The sequence below is a fragment of the Populus nigra genome, chromosome 13 (genome assembly GCF_951802175.1).
Source record: "Populus nigra chromosome 13, ddPopNigr1.1, whole genome shotgun sequence".
NCBI lineage: Eukaryota > Viridiplantae > Streptophyta > Magnoliopsida > Malpighiales > Salicaceae > Populus > Populus nigra.
The window spans coordinates 10,864,608-10,886,342 of NC_084864.1; the positions used below are offsets into that span (position 1 = coordinate 10,864,608).

General features: G+C 35.3%; 4 protein-coding genes across 8 annotated transcripts; 2 read left to right on the forward strand and 2 right to left on the reverse strand.

Moving 5' to 3' along the window:
* The first annotated feature begins 2,472 nt into the window (after positions 1-2,472).
* On the forward strand, positions 2,473-5,356 carry LOC133671499 (EID1-like F-box protein 2). Of its 3 annotated transcripts, none has more exons than XM_062092266.1 (4): positions 2,473-2,497; positions 2,626-2,756; positions 4,000-4,771; positions 5,061-5,356. In XM_062092266.1, the coding sequence occupies exons 1-3, from the start codon at positions 2,488-2,490 to the stop codon at positions 4,753-4,755; spliced, it is 897 nt and encodes a 298-aa protein (XP_061948250.1). In that variant the 5' UTR covers positions 2,473-2,487; the 3' UTR covers positions 4,756-4,771; positions 5,061-5,356. The 3 variants fall into 3 exon arrangements, with proteins under 3 accessions (XP_061948250.1, XP_061948249.1, XP_061948251.1); XM_062092265.1 differs by having other exon boundaries at positions 5,064-5,356; XM_062092267.1 differs by lacking the exon at positions 2,473-2,497 and adding an exon at positions 2,870-2,910 and having other exon boundaries at positions 2,598-2,756; positions 5,064-5,356.
* A 2,806-nt stretch (positions 5,357-8,162) lies between these two features.
* LOC133671281 (uncharacterized) lies at positions 8,163-11,481 on the reverse strand. 3 transcript variants are annotated; one of them, XM_062092004.1, is made up of 6 exons: positions 11,321-11,481; positions 11,050-11,214; positions 9,871-9,944; positions 9,685-9,764; positions 8,978-9,129; positions 8,163-8,378 (listed from the first exon to the last, which is right to left on the reverse strand). In XM_062092004.1, the coding sequence occupies exons 1-6, from the start codon at positions 11,322-11,324 to the stop codon at positions 8,299-8,301; spliced, it is 555 nt and encodes a 184-aa protein (XP_061947988.1). In that variant the 5' UTR covers positions 11,325-11,481; the 3' UTR covers positions 8,163-8,298. The 3 variants fall into 3 exon arrangements, with proteins under 3 accessions (XP_061947988.1, XP_061947989.1, XP_061947987.1); XM_062092005.1 differs by having other exon boundaries at positions 8,982-9,129; positions 11,050-11,217; positions 11,321-11,479; XM_062092003.1 differs by having other exon boundaries at positions 11,050-11,217; positions 11,321-11,478.
* Positions 11,482-11,582: 101 nt separating this feature from the next.
* LOC133671280 (pentatricopeptide repeat-containing protein At3g29290) lies at positions 11,583-14,747 on the forward strand. Its single transcript, XM_062092002.1, has 2 exons — positions 11,583-13,824; positions 14,357-14,747. Exons 1-2 carry the CDS (start codon positions 12,073-12,075, stop codon positions 14,546-14,548), a joined length of 1,944 nt encoding a protein of 647 aa, XP_061947986.1. The 5' UTR covers positions 11,583-12,072; the 3' UTR covers positions 14,549-14,747.
* Positions 14,748-15,516: 769 nt separating this feature from the next.
* Positions 15,517-21,735, reverse strand: LOC133671279 (chaperone protein ClpB3, chloroplastic-like). The gene is made up of 10 exons (XM_062092001.1): positions 21,275-21,735; positions 20,966-21,184; positions 20,255-20,492; positions 19,688-19,883; positions 19,190-19,244; positions 18,894-19,044; positions 18,287-18,595; positions 17,657-17,922; positions 16,475-17,398; positions 15,517-16,017 (listed from the first exon to the last, which is right to left on the reverse strand). The coding sequence occupies exons 1-10, from the start codon at positions 21,512-21,514 to the stop codon at positions 15,691-15,693; spliced, it is 2,925 nt and encodes a 974-aa protein (XP_061947985.1). The 5' UTR covers positions 21,515-21,735; the 3' UTR covers positions 15,517-15,690.

A 21,735-nucleotide genomic window follows, 5' to 3' on the forward strand; every position in this document is an offset into this window, starting at 1 on the left:
TTTACTGTTCTTGAAACACCCACCTGCTCCTGCGTTACAGACGGTGGTTGGGTAAAACTTATTGTTTAAAATTTATTTTTTTATATTTTAAAATTACTCTGATATGTTGATATAAATAAAAAAATATTGCTTTAATATATTTTTAAATAAAAAAAATACTTCAGTAAACAATTAAAACCACATTCTTAAATGCTTCGCTTATAACCTAAGGATGAATTTTTCAATATTGCTCTAATTTTGAAAATAATAGTATATTGTTGGTTATTGTGGATATTAGTGTATACAGGTTTGGAAAAGGGCAAGACAATTTCAACTTAGATTCTGTTTGGTTAAGCAGCTGGCTGTGTTTTTTAAAAAATTATTTTTAAAAAAAATTATTTAATTTTTAATATTTTTAGATCATTTTGTTGTGCTGATATTAAAAATAATTTTAAAAAACATTATTTTAATGTATTTTCAAGCAAAAAACACTTTAAAAAACAATTATTATCACAATACCGAATACTATCTTAATATATTTAGGAGCATCTTAGTTTCTGTTTTTACTTACTTTTTAAAAGTGCATTTATTTTAAATAAGTATTAACTAGATATATTTTTAATAAACACCACAAATGTTTATAATTATGGTTATCTATAAATTAATTAATTTGATATATTTTCAAGTAAAAAAAATATTTTCAAAAAAATCAAGAATGTTCCTGATAATGGTCACCTATAGACCATTAATAAAATGGTGATTAAGATGGATGCTTCTGAAGAAGTTGATAATAGAACTTGGATCCTCTAGAGTAGTTGTCACCTTAACACCCAAACTGATATCAAAGTAATAGTGCATTGGCATAAAAATAACATCATTTCATATTAAAAAAAAATTAAAAACAACATTAATAGTGCATTGGCATAAAAATAACATCATTTCATATTAAAAAAAAATTAAAAACAACATTGATTTAAACCTTTTATTTTTTTAAATGAAAAAATTTCAAAACAAAAATTAAAGTGCATCATTTAATTAAAAAAATTATAATGATGTTATTTCAATTTAAAACATATATAATTAACTTGTTAATCATAGATCAAACCGGCTGCACATGTTACTCGAGTATTTATTGTTTAATTTTTTTTTTATTTAAATGGTGTCCTCTTTTAATGTATAATGAGTTTGGTATCGTGGTAATAATTGTTTTTTAAAATATTTTTTTAATACATTAATATAATAACTTTTTTATTTTTAAATTTTATTTTTAATATAAACAAATTGAAATGATCTAAAACATGGTGAATTGGAAGAGAGGATGCTACTAAGAAATACCATCACATTCAACAAATAATTAAAGTATATATTATCGATGTTATTTGCATGAACATTATAGCACCACCTAGTATCATGCAACTTTATTAGGAATTGAATTTAAAATTAAAAAAAAAATTGTTTCTAATCAACAACTTCGTTGCAGACAAGCCATCCATCATATAAAATCATGCATGGTGGGTTCGCACAAAATCATGCTTGCAAATAGGTTTGGCCTTCAGACAAGTGCAAATGTTGTCAGCAAAATCCATGTATGGTTTGTCAGCAAATGTTGTCATGCAGCAACATCATCACTATAACATCAATCAATTTCCACATTCATTTATAATTTATTAATAACTTATTTAAAAGAATAGTAATGATTATTTTTTAATTTATTTAAAAAAATTATTTTTAATATCATTATATTATATTAAAACGATCAAAATCAATCATAGTTGAGTCAAGTGGTTTGATACTTGTTTACTTTAAATAAAATCTTGAATTCAAGCCTTGTAAATGAAATATATTATCATAAAAGCTTATTTTTTAGTGAATCGTCCTAGCTCGACTGGATTAGTTGAGATTTAGTGGACTTTTAGATATTGTGATTTAAATAAAAAAAACACAACAAAATAATTTTAAAAAAAATTAATTATTTTAAAAATATTATCCAAAACGCAATTTTAAATGTCCCTAAATAAAGTTTAGCATGGGATCAAAATAATGTTGGCCTAAAATTTGAAATTTTTAATACTTAAAATAATTTTTTTAATATTTTAGATTGTTTTAATATAATGATATTAAAAATAAAAAAATAAAAATAAAATATTATTTTAATATATTTTTTAATAAAAATTACTTGTAAAATAAACAAACCAGCTCAAACAGCAACGAGAGAGAATCTCAAACACAATCTGAAACATGGAAATATACCCAATCAAAGGATGCCAAAGAGGCACACAGACAGTGGTCATCAATCCAATAATAAAATATGCTGTGAAAAAATCTACACCTGACACGTGGAAAAATGTTGGGGCTTTAGAATCTTTCTCCTGTGGACAGTGTGTAGTAGTAGTAGTGCTCTTGGCATTTCATTTCCCTCAAATTTTAAAAATACCCCATAAGTATGGGTTCTACTTATCCACCTGACTGTCATTCTCTCCCAAACAACCACCAATGAGCTGCTAACACATGAGCCGCTGTAAGAACCCACTTGCTCTTTATACTCTTGCGTGGCGAAATATGAATGGTTTTGATTTGAAAATAAAAATAAGCACGTAACTGTATCTGTTCAAGAAATATAAAACTATTTTCTTCTCCTATATGCAGCCTCAAGAAAGCCGTCTGCTCTATCTGTCTCGCTCCAATCTCTGCATTTCCTTTACTCTCCATACTCCTCTCTCTGGAGTGCGTTATTTCTCACTTTGGACCGAAATACGACTCAAGGTGTTTATGTGCATGTAAGTGGTCACAGTTTCCGGCTTTTTTTTGGTGAAGTATTTTATTTTTAACAAGTGCTTCACAAAAAGCCTAATCTTTGCTTCATTTTTTTGGTGTAAATTTGGTTTTTTAGGGTTTTTGAGGGTATGAGAAGAGGATACTTGTTTTGCTGAGGTAGGAAATTTTAGGTTTTTGATGTGATTTTAATTACGATCCTATCCACTTTTAACTTATTTGCTTTTTCTTGTTTGATTTTGATGTGGGCTAGGGTCTTTTTTAGCTCTTCAACCTCAAGTGCTGTTTTTGCATAATCAAGTGAATATGTGAAGTGGGTTTTTCTTAGATTAAGTGATTGCATTTTTATTTTTATTTTTATTTTTTTGGTTTAAGTGGCTTGCAGTTTGATAAATTGTTCTTGTGGATCTAAGTTTTGGAGGGTAACTCACATGCATTGAGAAAATCGTTGTTGTAGTTTGCTATGTGATGCTTGAGATTATGGAACTTAAACAAGTTTTGAAGTTTTTAATGGTTAGGAGTAAGTGTCAACTTGTACCGTGGCAAGTTTCTATAAAATGTTATGCATGGTTAAGGCATGTGCACTTTCGAACAGAAGCGCTGGAGTTCGTTTTTACTGAGCAATGCATATGTAGCTCAGAAGGTTGTATTAGTACTCACATATAGGTTAATGTTGGACATTGTTTGATAGGATTTCGTTTTTCAACTAAAGTTTGTTGCAATTGTATCTTTTGTGGTTCCGTTGAAGATTATGATGCTGTGTGCTTTCAATTTTACATTTTTTTTTCCGCTTAACTTCTAGATTAATTATAGCAGGAGATAGTAGATTTATTCATTAAGATCACAGTTCATGAATTTTCTTGACTTAACATCATTATTGCTGGCACTCATTCATGTTATTGAATGAGAATAGATGATTTGAATGGTTAATTTGTTGGTATATATGACTCCATAAGTGAACCGTATTCACTCCCATGACTATGATATGAACGGTATTTAATATACATTTCTTATTATTATATTATACATATAAACAACATATGGATCTAGTCTTTACAGGTTCTCTTTGCCCCTGAATTGCACTGTCAACCAGTTGTTTCTCCAATAGAAATCAGCCTGACCTTTGTTTTCAACTTGACAAATTTGGTCGTCAAATGCTATAACTGTTGACTTTTAACTGTGTTGATCTTGATAGGAATTTACAACAAGTACTGATTATCTTTGTTATCATATATACTATCGTACTAGGTGGAGACAATGATTTTAACAAAGCAATATCGTTGCGTACACTCCTCCAGCTGTCAATGCATAAAAGGGCATCTAAGTGAAGATGTGATTTTTTTAGTGTTTCAACAGCTGAACTGGAACCCTAAGTTGATTGCTACTCTGTCGTGTGTATGCAAATGGTTTGATGATTTTGCCAAGCGAGTATTGTGGAAGGCATTTTGCCGAGCAAGGGCTCCAAAGATGATGCTTGATCTGCAGTCCAGTGGAAGTCACAGCGTTGATGGGAATTGGAGGGCACTTGGGAAGCTGCTTATTTACTGCTCAGGATGTACCAAGGGTGGCCTGTTTAATAATGTTCACATTCCTGGTCATTTTGTTTATAGGACTCGGTTTTCTAGGACGTCAGGGAAGAGCTTTCTTTTGCCACAGTGCAGGACAGATGTATTGTATGTGTCTGACCCCTGTGAACATCTTGACCAAGGGGATGAAGGGGATGTAGGATTTTTCCGAGGAATTTTTAAGTCATTCTCAATGTCAAAGGTCCGGAAAATGCTGATTAAAAGGGGGGCCCAGCTTCACCCAACCGAGGTGTGTCCTTATTGTAAAGCGAAGTTGTGGAGCATGCAGCAAGCTGAAATGATTCCACAGAGTGCCAGCTGCAGACTGGGTGCCTATGACGACTGCATTGAATATTATGTGTGCCTCAATGGACATGTTCTTGGAATATGCACTCTCTTACCATTGTCAGATTCCGAGGAGGTTTCTGAGCTGGAGTGAGTCAGAGTACATGCAGGTACCCTCCTTTACTGAGTAATTTACTCTTTGTTAGAAAGGAACTGAGATAAAATTCTGGGGGGTTTTTGACTGTTGTCAAAGAGACATCTTCGATTTGCCATGAACAACAAAGTAACAACCTGTAAGACTATATTCAGTGTCTGTGGTTGTGCGGGCATGGAAGAGCATGCGTTTTCTGCTGAGAACTTAGATGCTACTGACTGTTAAGGTGTTTTATGTGCTTTTCATTTCCAGAAATTTCTACAATTGATAGTCTTTTTTTTCTTTCTTTCTAACAATTGTCTTAGCAGGCTTGGATTGTTTCTTGTGGACTGAGCAAATGTGGAAGAGAAGGGATAGGCTACCCTATATTGCCCTGAAGCTGTAACCAACCCTCACAATCTCTTCTAGACTTCAACAACATTGCTTCCTGTTCCTGCCCAGGTCACTTGTTTCATAGAGAAGGGCTGGAGGCTGTTGCTGACGAGCTTTAATCATCTGTTACTTACTGTGAGCGTGTAATACTGTGTGCTTTTTATGTATGCCCATATTTGTACTTTCATGGCAGATTGGTAACTGCAATAATTCAGACCCCTGTTGTCTATGATCGATCAGTTGCTTTACCCTTCGATTTTCTATGAAAATCTTGATGCAAATTAGAAGGTTCAACCTCCTGTATGCCCTCTGCGGAGGTTTATATTTTGCTTCCGTGGCATAATTTATATTAGTTCCAGTGAAGGATGGAGTACGTGTGTACAACTTGACACTCCACTGTGTTCCTTGCTTCTCCGACTGTTATAGAAATGCTCTGCGCCGCGGGCTGGGTAGCGGTTGGGTCAGTTTTTCTCAATCTTTTAAAAAAAAAGAATGCTGAGGGATAAGAAGCAAGAAAAATATGAGATTAATGTCATTAACTTATTTTGATTTAATAGGTGTGGTTAATTTAATAATATAATTAAAAAATAGATAATGATATTAAATTAAATAAATGTTTGTTAATATTATGAAAAGATTTTCTCTTAATATTGTTATAAAGTTTTCAAGTAAAAATTAAATGAAAATATCATAATTTTATATAAAGTAAAATGAAAAAAATTTAAAGTTTAATTTTCAGCGAATTAAATATAGTAGGATAAAATTAAATTAAAAAAAAAATCAAAAAACTAAATTGAGACCACTCAAGGTAGCCTGTCACATAAGTGATCGGGTCATAAAACTGAATCAAATAAAAAAATGAAACTCAAATTCTAGACAACATAATATAAATATATCAAATAAAAAAATGAAACTCAAATTCTAGACAACATAATATAAATATGTGACTTAGTCGTGAAATTGAGATAACTTTATAAAAAACAAATTGAATAAAACAATAAAAGTCAAATCCAAGACAACATAATATTGAAAGGCAAAACTTAAAAAAAAAAAAAGATTCAATCTAAAAAATGGTAATGAAAAAAAGACTAAAGTCAACCTAGGTAACTCATTAAGCCCATGACTCTTGACATGAGATCGGGATGACCTCATAGAAAGAAAAGTGAAAAAAATCATGAAATTCAATCCTTAACCAACTCAATATTTAGGATGAAATTGAAAAAAATAACTTAAAAAAATCTTAAGTCAACTCGAGCTAATCTTCAAAACTAGTGATCCAAGTCATGAGACAATAATTAATTTCATAGAAGGCAAATCCATAAAGATCACAAAGACAAATCCACAATCAATAAAATATCGATGAATGAAATTTAAAAAAAAAATAATAAAAAAGGATAAAAGACAAAACAAATAGCAATCAAAAGAATGAAAACCAAATTTGACATAAAAATAAAATGAAACCAAATGTGTGAGAGATGAAATTGAAAAAGAAATCAATTAAAAAAAAGATAAAAAACAAAACAAATAACAATCAACAAAATAAGAATCAAATTTGATACAAAAAAAAAATGACATGACATCTTTTAATTTTGGTAGGCTAGTGTAATTCTCGAAGAGGGGAGAAAGAAAAGAGGGAGGGGAAGAGTGTGGGGTGACACTTCCAACGCTTTCGTGAAAGTCGTTGTTTGACCACTTGGAGACTCTTCATGACCGCTTGAATCTTGTGGACACCTCCTACCTGGTAGCCTATTTGACATGCTTGTTTACCTCATTCCAAATTTATTTTTTAATTTCTATTTTGATCATTTAACACTTAATTATTTTAAATAAACTAAATTTTATTTTATTTTGCAAAAACAAGTATCAACTGAACTAAAATATTTTTTTTAATATTGCAAAATCTTCATATTAAGATAATCAAAACAAACTATCTAGTCAAATCCCAAATAAAACCAACACGGAGAGATCAATTTGAAAGAAAAAGAAAGTTGAGGAACTGAAATTTTAAAAAAAGGAACATGAACCCCTCATTGACAGTAAAAATCAATCCATGATGATAGCCAAAAAAAAAAAGGGATTGGATATTCCTTTAAGCTTCAAATATGGTACTTGAAGTTCTAATTATTTTAAATTAATTAAATTGAATTTTGTTTTGTAAAACTAAAAATTAATCGTGACAAAATATTTTCTCCACACCTTGAGATTCCCATATTCATATATAAAAAACAAATCATCAAGACCAATTTCAAATCAAAGCAATGTAAAAGAAAAAATTGAAGGACCAAAGCATAAAAAATAAAAGGGACCAAAAAAAAAGGGAAATCACTGTAGGAATGAGCAGTGGATTCATTGATACCTATTATTTTTTTTTTCAATAATTATAATTTATAATAATAGGAATTTAGCAAATATTCTCATTGGAGGGCTGCCGGTCTGTCCTCTGGTTGAATTTAAGTTTTGCCGTATGAAAATGTATTCCTCTGCGAAGCCATTTTCCAAATTCTTATAAGCAAACCAGTTGGTTTATTATTGATACTAGACACAGAAGTGACAAGACCTCAGGTTGACTTGACAAAGAAAACGATCCTTCTCCCCGTTGTTGGGTTTTGAACTGTCTGAACTTTTTTAGCCCTTCTCATCCTTTCCCCTATGCAACGAGCGTCTAGGAAGAGATGCGGCATTAAGGGCTGTTCCTAAGCTCCCCAAGGTAGAAAGCCTTAATGTTAGTTATATTGCGCTTTGGAAAGCAGGCCCCGAATTTGTTCATTGTGCACAAGATGGGCACAATTTGGATGGGAGTTGATCGAGCTGTAAAAAGAATTGGTAACGAAATTTAACAGAGCCCTCAAGTTCAAGATGTCTGGATGGATTTTCCCTGATATGAATAATAGGATAAGCAAAAAATCTAATAATCACTTTTTAAGGAATTGAAGCTGTAGACCTTCTTCTTTATCAGGGAAACGAAGCAGTAAATCATCAAAGCCTTAGTTTCGAAGTGCATATTTGATCTAGAAGACTTGTCTCAATAAACTTGGTTGCATAATCAAGCATTAAATTGCTTATTTTATGATAACGCAAAAAAGGTATAGCTGCATGTGATTAACTAGCTTCTTGTCATAGATTAACATATAGTATGCAGTAGCATATACAGACAAGGATAGAGGTATATCTCTATTGAATCATAGTCTGCTTAACACCAGCATCCTCTGCTTCAAAGTCCAATCCTGAAATGCTCATCCTCCCAATGTTAACTGCACAATTTCAAACTTCAGCGAGTTGATTGCTTTTCAAGCTCTAAACAGTTCATATATCGCCTTGCATAAACCAAATGCTGTAACATTACTTAAAGAAGTTCCAAGTTTGGGACACCATATGTCAATGTGAAAACAAGTATAAGAATCAATGTGCCATTTGGGTTCCAAGGAACTTGCCATGACCATAATTCAATATGTATAATTCTGTCCTATCTGTTAAATTGAGGATGAGTGTGATCAAGGACTCAAACTTGTGCAAAAATGACATGCAGTGAATTTGACTGTCTTTTAAAGCGTCACAAATTATTTAAGCTTGTTCTGGAAAGTCTATAGTAATTTGATACGGAATCAGAAAATTTTGTGACGTTTAAATGCTGTAGCACTTTTCTCTGTTAAAATTGACATGAACACAAGCTAAGTTTGTTTTGCTCGTCAAACAAAACTATTATTTAGCTGAATCAGTCAAAAGACAGTTAAATGCTGAATATGGTGCATATTTCTTGTAATGCCACATAGGGGTTGACGTTTACTGCTTGGACTAATAAAAGATTCAAAAAATATCCAGTGGGCAGCAAGGTCAGATAGAAAAAAAGTACCAACAGCATCTAGCCCAGCCAATTTCGGCATGAACTGCTTGATGTGGTCTTCAGCTGCTTTGTCAGCTTTCAGTGTCTCACACTCAAATGAAACATGAATCTTTTTCTTCCCATGTTTTTCTTCTACCATACCTACAATATCCTTTTCCCAGCTGTTACACACAACAGAGGACATGTTAGTGCAATAATTCATCGCTGAGGGTCTATATTTGAACAGAGAAACAAATCCCAGTTTCTTAATAAGAGATGGATCTAGTAGTAAGCTCAAATACATTGAGGGATTACAATTTAAATTGGAGTGAGTGATAGGAGCTGTCACAAAATGTTATCAGAATCAAGCTTAAATAATTCAATAATTTCTGAGGAACACATGGAAGTTTATGAACTATACTTGAATTAATTGCTAAAAGTCAATCAGAATATAGCTTGTGTAAATCATTAATCACTAATTACTGGGATGAGGTCTATCATTGACATTTTATCCATAATCCAATTGATGAAACATATGTCACTCTTGCATGCACAAACTAATTATGGAGCACAAATACAGAAGATAATTAACTTGCATGAGTTAAAACAAACTTAAAAACATCAGAAAGTTTGTTTTTTTAAAGAAAAAAATAAATAAAAGAAAAGAGTCATGAAATGGAACTGATTCCCAACTCAGATGTTAATCTGAAACTAACAGTAAATCCCAGATGGCTTACCCATGAGCTTGATCAACGTTATGGAATCGGGCAGCATCATGGCCTTTACACTCAACTACAACAGCTTGTTCTTTCCCACTCTGTTATAAATTAGAGACAACCAAAACAAACAAAAGGGTGGTTAACAACAGCCCGGAAAAAAGAAAAGAATTACAGAAGGAAAAGGAAGAAACAAACACGCCATACGTTGAAGTCAACAATTGTAAGTTTGATCAGGCGATAATCCTCTCCTCTGCTACACTCCCTCTCACAAGCTAATTCTTTTCACCATAAAAGAATTAGTTTAGAATAGGAAAATAATTCGCGGAAACATATCAAAAGTAAGTCTTTATGGAAAGAGATTTTTACATCAATTCTTACAGAAGATGGCCACTAAGCAAATTTTGTTTCAAGAAAATATCTCTAAGATCTAGAAACATTCTAGGCAGGAGAATTATTACATAGACTCAGCTTTTCTAAAACAAATCAATCATGCTGGCACATCAATGGTAATATGTCCAACCTGATATGCCCCAACATGATTCATTTGGTCTAATAGACCAGGTCATGAAAAAATATCTCCCCAGCACGTGTAAGCACTTGGATTCACTTGTTATTTGAATGTCAAAACACTCAGAATGTCACATGTATACATTTCCTTTTCATAATTGTATAGGTCATATCATCATTGCAAGTTCAAATGCAGGACTCCACTATGGTGCGATTGGTGACTGCCATCAGGTAGTGCAATGCTCGAGAGCATCAAATGAATTTGGAATGTTAGTACCGCATATGGAGCTGCCAGAAAGTCTTAACAGCAATACAATTTATGCCAGAATGTGCATTCAAATAACAAAAAAGCTTCAGTGTGACTTTACGATTCTAAATAGTTTCAGTTTCTTCCCGCATAAATAATACAAGAAAATAACTTGTTCTTCTTTTTCGTCTTTTCACAAATCAGCCAAAACAGAAAAGAGAAATTAGCAAGAACCAAGTATCAAGAGACATGCTTCGTATAATTTTTAGCATCTTTATACACTGTAAATGAAGACCTCTAAAAGCACTAATTTTCGCTGGAACATCTATAATTTATCGCAAACAACACCATGAAAACCAATTTGTATTAATATTATAAGAAAATTTGACAAATAAATATTATTGACAAATAACACTCTTCCAAGTTCCAAATATTCCCTTGCACCAAAAGTTCTGGCGGATAAAAGACTTGAAACTTTGGTTTGTTTTTCTCTTTTCCTGTCCATAGTTCAAGTACAGAACTTGCATCCATTTCTTTTTTCCAGACCAGTAACACTTCATTGACCCACTTAGGCATAAGCATACATTTAAACACACACATATACATAGTGAGGTGGAGTTTAGGGGTACCAGTGCCATGAAGACCATAGCAAATGGAGTGGGGCAGCTGAATGAAGTGACCGGAAATGGACCCAGATGGCAATAATGCTATAGAAGCTACTCCTTCCTTCACCACCTCCACTTTCTCACTCTTTGATGATTCCACTTCAAACTGTTCTTCTCCCCCTCCTTCCTCTGCTATAAAACATGTTATGCATGTAAAAATAAATAAATAAACTTTAGAAGCAGAAATAAAACTACAAACGATTTCCAAAAAAAGAAAAAAGCAAATGAACCTTACCCATCAACTAAACTTCTTTACGCAAAGAAAAAGACTGACCCTTTTTTCTTGCAATTGATTCTCTCTTTTCTACTATGGCCAAAGATGGGGTTTTGCTTTCTTTTTGTTAACAAAGGAGTCCCTGCAGTAAAAAGCAAGCTGCTTTATTCAAGGTGAAATACAAAGAGGCACAAAACGATGACGTTTAACATGGTTATTGAATATTCCTTCTATAAAACGGCTCCGTTTGCCTCTTTATACAATAATCTTTCCCATCAGATAATCCTATATATCTCCTCCTCCTCCTCCTCCTCCCCCCTCTCCCCCTCTCTAAAGCTTCTCTCTTTCTAAAGCTATTTTCACTTTTCGTTGTTTCTACAGAGATAGTGCTTTATAAGATCAGGATTTGCGACTGAACTGGGTCTTCTCCATTCGGTTGTTTCTGAAAGCTTCTAGTTGTTTCATTTCTTACTCTTGTTGAAGTACTGTAAGTGCCCAAGTAGTTAACTTTTGGGGTTTGATGTTATTTTCGAAACTTGCTAGTATTTTACATGAAAGTAGTTTCCAGTTGCAGGTGGTTTAGTATTTTGAAGCAAAGATAGTTCCTCTTTTTTTTTTATGAAAAGGATTGTATAGTGTGTGTGTGTAATGCAAATGGGATGCTTCCAAGTTGGTTTGTTCTTGTTTTAGAGGATTTAGATTGAAGTGAATATTTGCATATTTCTTTTTTATGTTACGTTAGTTCAGTTACGGGAGAATTGTTGAGGAACTCAATGCTAGTTACCATGAAATGGCATGGGCTTGCTTGTCAAAAGGGTGTGTATTTTCCAAACAATGGTAAAGATAGAAATTGTTGTAGAAGTTCTTGCTGTGGTGGATATGGTTGTTCAGCTATGAAAACAAGGAGAATTCATGTGGGAACATGTGAGCTCAATGTGGTTTCCGTGTCAATGAATGGTCTTACTTGGTTTGGATGTGTTCGATTGAAGTTGCCTCAGATGGGTTTGCAATTCGGGTCCATTACAATGAGAAATTCGCTGGTTGTGTCAGGCGTGGTAGCTTGTAATGAATCTAAGTTGGTTTCCGAAGATAACAGGCAAAAAGAATTGATTCGAAGAGGAATAGACCAATTTGATAAGGATCCTCTTGGACAAAAATTACCTCCTTGGGGAATTGTCAGTGACAATTCCGAGTTGGTTTCTAATGAAAAGGAAGAACAAGACTTGGTTGAGAGTGGAAAAGACCAATTTGACATGGATTCTTGTGGACAGAATTTGCCACTTCAGCAGGGATCAGATATTAATAATGAAAAAATTGTTCAGTCACCATCACTTTTAAACAATAGGGTTACTTTTAATGAAAGTAGGGTGCATTTTTTAGAGGAAACTGATGAAAATGAGTTATCAAGAAGGATTTTGATGCTTAGTAGATCTAACAAGATTAGAAGTGCACTGCAGTTGCTTAGGTCCATGGAATTCTCAGGCCTCCAGCCTAACAGACATGCTTGTAACTCTCTTCTCTCTTGCCTTATAAGACACGAACTGCATGAGGATGCTTTGAGAGTTTTTGAGTACATGAAGAAAAATGAGATCACAACAGGCCATGCATATAGCTTAATACTGAAAGCAGTTGCAAGTACCAAGGGTTGTGATTCAGCACTTGATATGTTTACTGAATTGGAAGCATTTTCCAGAGAGAAGAAGGATTTTGATGTAATTGTTTACAACACAATGATATCTGTTTGTGGCAAGGAGAAAAATTGGGTTGAAACTGAAAGAATATGGAGAAGTATGAAGGAAAATGACTATCATGGAACACAAGTTACTTACTCGCTTTTAGTTAGCATTTTTGTTCGTTGCGGTCGGAATGAGCTAGCTCTTGAAGCTTACAGCGAAATGGTTCAAAATGGTTTGAAACCAAGAGAGGATACACTGCATGCTGTTATTGGTGCATGTTCAAAGAAGGGAAATTGGGACTTGGCTCTGAATATCTTCCAAAATATGTTGGATCATGGGCTGAAGCCAAATCTTATTGCATGTAATGCATTGATTAATTTACTTGGGAAAGCAGGGGAAATCAAACTAGCATTTAAGGTCTTTAAAATTCTCAAGTCTTTGGGTCATACACCTGATGAGTACACATGGAATGCATTGCTCAGTGGTCTATACAGGGCAAATCAACATGTTGATGCTCTTCAGCTCTTTGAGAGACTAAAAAGAGAACAAAATTCTCTATTAAATGAACATTTATACAACACTGCTCTGATGTCATGCCAGAAACTCGGTTTATGGGATAGAGCTCTTCAGCTTGTATGGCAGGCGGAAGCTTCTGGGCTTCCAGTTTCAACAGCATCCTATAATCTTGCTATTGGTGCTTGTGAAGTTGCTAGAAAGCCAGAAGTTGCTTTGGAAGTTTATGAGCACATGGTTCACCAGAAGTGCCCTCCAGACACATTTACCTATTTGTCGTTGATAAGAAGTTGCATTTGGGCATCTCTTTGGGATGAGGTGGAGGAAATACTAGATGTAAGTTTATTTCTGAACATTCTATCCTTTTTGTGCTCGAGAATAATCACATACAAAGATTAATCTAATCTGTCTTCAGGCCTTCACTCTTCATGAACTCCGTGCTTTTCTCTGAATTCACTCTAGATAAACTTATTCACATAACCTGGACTCTGTTAGAGCATAAAAGATGAGCTGCTTAGCTTTACCGAATTTTAGTTTCATAAAAGTTTTGTCTGTTGCAAGTCAATTTCTTGTATTAAATATCCTTTGTAGATGGAGCAGAATAATTTAGTTCCTTATCAATATCATATTTTACCCTAGTAGCTGTGATAATTAACGAACCAGAAAAAGAATTTTTTGTGAATTGTTGGTCCAAGTCTGTAAGCTTATATAGTTTAGAGTTAAATTCCAAGTGCAAAATTTGGTCTTTCAAAACTTTTCTGTCAAACTAAGGTGCAGAACTGACATGGATGAATGACATCTGGACCATTTCTTGTTATAGCATTGCAAATGGTTCAGAAATAACTGATAATTTCCGTTTCATCTGCAGCAAGTTGCACCAGATGTCTCCCTCTACAATGCTGTAATCCATGGAATGTGCTTAAGAGGCAAGACTGAATCAGCGAAGAAGCTGTACATGAAAATGGGCAAGAGCGGTCTAAAACCAGATAGGGCCTTGATGCTCCAGAACTTGCGGAAGAATTCAACTAAAAGAAGCAGGTTTTCTACCTGCCGTAGATAATCCACACGGAATCATATCCTTAGTACTGTAACTTAACATATAGGAAGAGAGCACAAATGAAAGAGCATGCTGTCGATCGTTGTTTTGAGTCTTTTGACCTCTGCAAATATCACGGGACATAGTTGTGCCATGATATAGCAAAGTAAATTAGCCATGTCTAGTCTTTAGCTATACAAAATATCCGAGTTCCAACTTCCAATGCTCCCTCTTCCTTGATTCTAAAGTAGGCAACAATGGTATATCCTCTATATTCTATTATTGAAGGCATTGTGAGCCAAGCGGGCTGGCAAATTAAGCAGTCCGAACCACTCCGAATTCCCCTGATTGCCCATGTGCTGAACAATCTACCGAAGAGAGTATTTATTTCTTGTCTAGAAATATCGATGACAATCTCTCTGAACATGTCTTGGCTATTGTCTCATGCCCTTTTTGTAGAGTGAAATGGCAGAACGTGTTCTTGGCAGCAAGACTGTCGCACTAACATGACATCTGCAGCTTAAGATATATCTGCTGCTAATCAACAGAAGACGTGGACATCGTATCGTGGTGTTTTCTCAAAGATCATGACTTTAAGCAATTTATGATATAGAGATTCTGAGTTACAAAAATGTAGAGACGCACTGGCCAACTCGTCAGATCATAATAGCAGCACAACCAAATACATTAGAAATGACTTTCTACGATCAATTTTTACTCGCACCTTTTCCATTGTTTTCTCCAGTTCACAAAATTTCGTAAATGATTCATACAGCTTAATTGAAATGAAATATTAAAAACAATGGTGTCAATATGGATAGCCAATTTCTTCAACTGGAGCATGCATGAAAACTCTGGTCTATGAAATAGATTTTTACGTCGCTCTCTTGTGCACTTAACACTTCAGGAACACTAATCGCCCCCAACTTTGGCAACCACTTAAGGCATAAAAAATACTAGTGTAAGCACGGTATACATACCTTAAAACAAAATAACATAAACCTCGAGACCTGTACTTTTATAATGAAACATTATACAAGATGGAAAAAGCCACTTAGTTTTATAATGGAAACATCATACAGTATGAAAAAAGCCATTTAGCATGAGCTACGAACCCTCTACACAAAATGTATAAAACCTATATAGTGTAGTGAAGGTATAAACATTCAGACAGTTCGTGAGAAAACTCGATTTTCTGCAGCTGCTTTTTCTTCACTAGTTTGAAGACGCTTGAAAACTAGCTTTTGCTGGGGGAGCTGCCCATTAGCAAATGCTGTAACCTCGGTGTCTATTAAGACAGAATCCTCATCCTTGAATTCCCCTCTCAAGATACCCTTGGCAAGTTCGTTTTCAACATACTGCTGAATCACCCTTTTGACTGGCCTAGCACCATAGTTGGGATCGTATCCAAGAGTCCCAAGAAGGTCTCCAGCTGCATCGGTAACCAATACTCTTATCTTCCGGTCTGCAAGCCTTTGCTGGACACGTTCAAGCTGAAATGCACAAGCAAATATGGCATAAGCAGTCAGTACAATGCATCAAAACTGAATCATCATGCAATAAGCTACACTAGGTGTAAAAAGCATAATGAGGTTAACATTGAAATTCAAATTAAATTGCTCCATTGTTAACAAAGAAAGAGGTGATTTCCCATGAGTCTCCATGAAGAGTTGTAAAAGATCCAGCACACCTTGGAACATATACATGCAAGCACTACAATTCAGCTAAATGCTAGGCAGGCTCATTTACCAAGTCCCAATCTTAATCTAACAGGCTGCAAGATGATTGCAGTAAACTAGGATGCAAAACACAATTATTAATTTGGGTAATACGATCAAGAATATACCAAACAAGCTCTGACCACTTTTATGTAATAATAATTTATAGCACATTGCAAGGAGATTCGCTGAAGAAAAATATGATCAACCCAAACAAACTATCCCAACATACCTGTAACCTGACAATGCTGTTTATTTGATCACGATCCAGAGGCTGGAAAACTATGTACTCATCAACCCTGTTCATGAACTCAGGTCGGAAGACTGATCTAGCAGCATCCATTACCCTCCTCTTAATTGTTTCATAAGCTTCCTCCTTTGGCAAGTCATCATCAGTGTCAAGTATATATTGTGAACCCACATTTGAAGTCATAATGATGACAGTGTTTGTGAAACTGACTGTGCGACCTTGTGAATCAGTCACCCTACCATCATCCAAAATCTGAAGGAAGATATTAAATACATCAGAATGAGCCTTTTCTATCTCATCAAAGAGAATAACTGCATATGGCCTCCTACGAACTGTCTCTGTCAACTGGCCCCCTTCCTCATACCCTACATAACCAGGCGGGGCGCCTATTAATCGTGAAACTGCATGCTTTTCCATGTATTCGCTCATATCAATTCGTACAAGGGCTTCTTCAGTATTGAACATATAGGAAGCTAGGGCTTTAGCTAGCTCTGTTTTTCCAACACCAGTGGGACCCATGAACATGAAACTAGCAATTGGACGGCGAGGATCAGAGAGACCAGCACGAGATCGCTGAATGGCCTCAGCTACTGCTTTCACTGCAGGGTCTTGACCCACAACACGTTTATGCAGCTCTTCTTCCAAATGCAATAGCTTCTCCTTCTCAGATTGTTTAAGCTTGGAAACAGGGATGCCAGTCCACTTGCTAACAATTTCAGCAATGTCATCACCTGTAACTTCTTCTCTCAGCATGGATTTTCCTGACTTCATGTACTCATCCAACTCCTTTTCAGCACTTCCAAGTTGGCGTTGCAAAGAATTCAGGCTCCCGTACTTCAATTCAGCAGCACGATTTAAATCATACTCTCGCTCAGCCTGCTGAATCTCAAGATTGACCCTGTCAATCTGTATAAAGCAAAGGAATAAACATTAGCTTTGAGATTGTCACATCAATAGGCATTTTATTACTTATTTTTTAATGATTGTTGGAAAATTTGTTTTGATAATAGTTAAATTACGTTGGAGTTCACACTCACTACTCCATTATGCTTGTCTTTTCAAAACTTGTGAGTGTGGCAGTGTGCAACAGAATCGTTCTCATGCTGACTTATCTAGTGTATGTGATAAGTTAACTTCCAACGAACATTCATGGTAAAATAATACCTCTTCCTTAATTGACTGAATGCGTGTCATGACAGACTTCTCGTGCTCCCATTGCTCTGTCAGCTCAGCTTGTTTCTTTTTTAACAGGGACAACTCAGCATCAAGGCGGCTCAGCCTATCTTTTGAAGCTTTATCCGTATCATTTTTAAGAGATAACCTCTCCATCTCCAGCTTTAATACTGAACGGTTGATTCCATCAAGGGCAGTAGGCTTTGAAGTAATTTCCATTTTCAATTTTGCAGCTGCTTCATCAACTAGATCAATAGCTGCAATTTGAAAATACATGAGCACTTTGTGGACTTGTACTTCTTATAAATAATTTGTAGACACATTTAGCGTTGTAGGAGCATGATATACATGTTCAAGCAAACCACACAAGTTTATGGACCAAATATAAAACTTAAATACAAACTTTATGGACAGTTGATATCTCTTCTATATAAATTTAGCATGTGATAATGAGATTTAACATTAGTTTGGGATAATGACAAACAGGCATACAATTGTTTTTGCACGTCCTACCTTGCTGGCCAAACATGCATTATAGGAAGTCAACATTGAATGATCTAAACAACATAAATTATCTTCCAGCCTTTTGGGCTATTATATATCTATGTGCATCAGTTTTACCTTTGTCAGGTAAAAATCTTCCACTGATGTAACGATCAGACAGAATCGCTGCTTCCACAAGTGCACTGTCAGAAATTCGGACTCCATGATGCAGCTCATATCTTTCACGCAGTCCCCGGAGTATAGATACTGTATCCGCTACTGTAGGTTGATCAACAAAAACTTGCTGGAAACGACGTTCCAATGCAGGATCTTTCTCGATATACTTACGATACTCATCCAGTGTTGTTGCACCAATGCAGCGCAACTCTCCTCTGCCAAGCATAGGCTTCAAGAGATTGCCCGCATCCATCGCTCCATTTGTGGCACCTGAGACAAGTATTAGAGGGTCATTATTGATATCAGATATATTATCAACAGTTCATTAACAAACCTCATCTCACATTTAGGACAGCTAGTACTGATCTGGACCACATTCACATCTCTATTATATTAAGAATAATCTGCTTCCAATCTTTAACTTCATCCACATTTCAGGTATGTGCCACGAAGTAATGGCATTCTAAAAAAAAAAAAATTTAGTTCTACTTTGAGAGAATTCAAATCCATAAAGACATATGAGCTCAAAGGAATAGGATAAAGTAAAGATATCTGATATACAGCTTACCAGCACCAACCACTGTGTGAATCTCATCAATGAAAAGGATAATCTGACCATCTGAATCCGTGACTTCCCTAAGTACAGCCTTCAATCTATCCTCAAATTCCCCTCGATATTTTGCCCCAGCAATGAGTGCACCCATGTCAAGGGATATTAGCTGTAAAGCAACATCTAATGAAATCATTACCAGGTTAAACAGTAGACACAGGTTATGGACAATGCAGCCTCTCCTCTGAATAACATGAGAGGAAAAAAAAAAAAGTTACAGTGAGTGGAGCTTAAAATGGGCATATAGAATGCACCTTGCGGTTCATCAAAGCTTGAGGTACATCCCCTTCCACAATTCTCTGGGCAAGCCTGTCCGAAAGTACAGTCAGAGTAATCTAAACATTCTAGAAATAGACCACTGAGATGTAAAGCAGATCCAGTTAAGGCAGTCAAACTAGACAAAAAAATATTTAACCACCCCCTATGAAAACATCCTACTGCATCCAGAAGCTCAAACCAGGTCCGTAAAACAAGCATGCTTCACTTGGGGCTCAACACAAACTTTGAGTACCATTTTCACTATTTTAATATGTTCTATGAGATAGGTAATATAGTGAGAATAACATTGAGGATGTTTGTTTAAGCTGCAAGTCAGAAAGATTTCAACTAACTTGTAAGGCCAATTACTGATTAGAAGTAAAGCCAGAAACTTCTCAGATCAAGAACCCAATTTATCAGAAATACCCAGAATCTCAGTTGATCCTACTTTAATGATATTGCCTCTGTGAAGAATCAAGCATTTAAATGCTTACCCTTCAGAAATTGCAGTTTTCCCCACACCTGGTTCACCAATTAGCACAGGATTGTTTTTTGTTCTCCTGGAGAGAATCTGGATGCATCTACGGATTTCATCATCCCTGCCAATAACTGGGTCAAGCTTTCCTGCTTTTGCCATGGCTGTCAAATCCTTTCCATACTTCTCCAGCGCTTCATACTTTCCTTCAGGATCTGTAACAAACTAACAACATTTCAGATATGCTTCATGCAGAAATTTAAGCATTGAGAGAAACAAAAACAAAACTATAAATCATTTATCAACAGATATGAAGCTGAGTACAGAGACACATGAAAAACAATATTTTATTAGCAACCATCTATCATATTGAAAAAATAGAAATTTTTCCTTGTCCCAGGAACATTAGTTCAACCCAGATGGTTAATAGTTCCTGCCTCCTGACCCCAGCATGCTGTTCCATTAACAAGAACTCGAATCATATCACAGTTTAAACTTGAGAAAGAAAAAGCTTTATTGCTTTCAAGTTTATCTTGAATACACACACACACGAACACACAAAACGCTCAAAGGGAAAGTATTCAACCTTGGTCTATAACTGATTGGCGTCCCCTTATGGATTCTATTGCAGGTTTCAGAGTTTGTAGAGATATTTGAAAATCTTTAAATAATTGCTTCCCAAATCGTTGATCTTGAGTGAATGCAAGAACCAAATGCTCAACAGAAACAAATGAATCCCCATACTCTTTCTTGTATTCTCTGGCTCGTTGGATCAGGGCCTCCAAGTCACGTCCCAACATTGAACCAGCAGAATCGCTTAGAACCTAGCATAATAAGACACAGAGAGAAATAAAGTGATAATGTGGTCATCATAAAAGCTCCAGACATGAGATTTCAAACCTGTGAAATTATAGGTTCGTGGACATGATCACATTTCATGCTTTAGCTTCAAATGAGGGAGGGTCCACATACAGATCGTAAGATGTGTCAGCCAGTTTTTCTAGTGCCCAAACCTGGTGTTCATGACTTTAACACTAAGGTACTAATCATGTGCTGGTCAGATTTCTAAGACATCTTATAATCAATGCCTTAAATTGTATTGAAGATTGACAACCTACACACCACATTGCAAAGAAAGCTTTGATATTCAGGGATCAAATGATTGAGCAACACCACATTGCATCTCAACTTCCATAAGCAAGGCAATTTTTGGCTAAAAATTTCACTTGAACCCACACAAAAACATGTTAGATGGGTACTAATAAGCACGAAAGGAGATAAAAGAGTAGTAAATTACCTTGGGCTGGCGTTGGATAAATTTATCGGTGGCTTCAAGAAGACGAGTATTATCAACCCCAACCTTGGAAAAGATACGGCGAGCAAGGCCATTCTTTTGCTCCAAGAGGACTTTCATCAAATGCTCGGTCTCCACTATCTGATGTTTGTTCTCTTTCGCCACATCTGGGGAAGATACAATTCCTTGCCATGCCATGTCTGTAAATTCTTGCTGCGTAATCTGTCGAGAAATAAAATAAAAAATAAAAAATAAAATCCAATAATTGGCATCACTACTGTAGATAGTTAACTTACTTATTTACTTACTTACCCTTCCATTAGAAGCATCACATCTAACAACAAAGGAAGTGGGTCTACCAGTCCTCTGAAAACGGGCACCATTTCTCTTCAACTCAAGCGACTTCACAGAAGTCCGCCTTCCAGCGAAACTAATAAGAGACTTTTGAGGCAACAAAGCATTCCTAATGGAAGCTGAATGTGAAAGGGGAGATGATGAGGAAGGACACAGACTCACTCCGGTAAACGACGCCGCTGTAGCGGTGGTTGCCATTTTGGCTGAGCAGGTGGCAAGCCAGTAAGACAGCTTGGAGATTGACAAGAAGAGAGAAGGGAGCTGGAAGAAATTAAAGCGAAAGAAAAGGACTTTACTTTACTTTAGAGTGAGAATGAAGAAGAGAATAAAATAAAAAAGAATTCTATGTATCGTAAGCGAAACCTGTGCTGTTTGTTAAAACACAGAAGAGAAGATAAAAGAGAGAGAGAGAGAGAGAG

Excerpts from the sequence above, each read along its gene's own strand:
- LOC133671499 (XM_062092266.1), top strand. Across the intron at positions 2,757-3,999 it reads CTCAAGGTGTTTATGTGCAT|GTGGAGACAATGATTTTAAC; the intron begins GTAAGTGGTCAC and ends CTATCGTACTAG.
- LOC133671281 (XM_062092003.1), bottom strand. Across the intron at positions 9,945-11,049 it reads CTATGGTCTTCATGGCACTG|AATTAGCTTGTGAGAGGGAG; the intron begins GTACCCCTAAAC and ends TATGGTGAAAAG. Across the intron at positions 9,765-9,870 it reads TTACAATTGTTGACTTCAAC|AGTGGGAAAGAACAAGCTGT; the intron begins GTATGGCGTGTT and ends AATTTATAACAG.
- LOC133671280 (XM_062092002.1), top strand. The coding sequence starts at position 12,073 with ATGCTAGTTACCATGAAATGGCATGGGCTTGCTTGTCAAAAGGGTGTG. Across the intron at positions 13,825-14,356 it reads AGGTGGAGGAAATACTAGAT|CAAGTTGCACCAGATGTCTC; the intron begins GTAAGTTTATTT and ends TTTCATCTGCAG.
- LOC133671279 (XM_062092001.1), bottom strand. The coding sequence starts at position 21,514 with ATGGCAACCACCGCTACAGCGGCGTCGTTTACCGGAGTGAGTCTGTGT. Across the intron at positions 19,884-20,254 it reads CCAATCAGTTATAGACCAAG|ATCCTGAAGGAAAGTATGAA; the intron begins GTTGAATACTTT and ends AGTTTGTTACAG. Across the intron at positions 16,018-16,474 it reads ACAGCATTGTCAGGTTACAG|CTTGAACGTGTCCAGCAAAG; the intron begins GTATGTTGGGAT and ends TGTGCATTTCAG.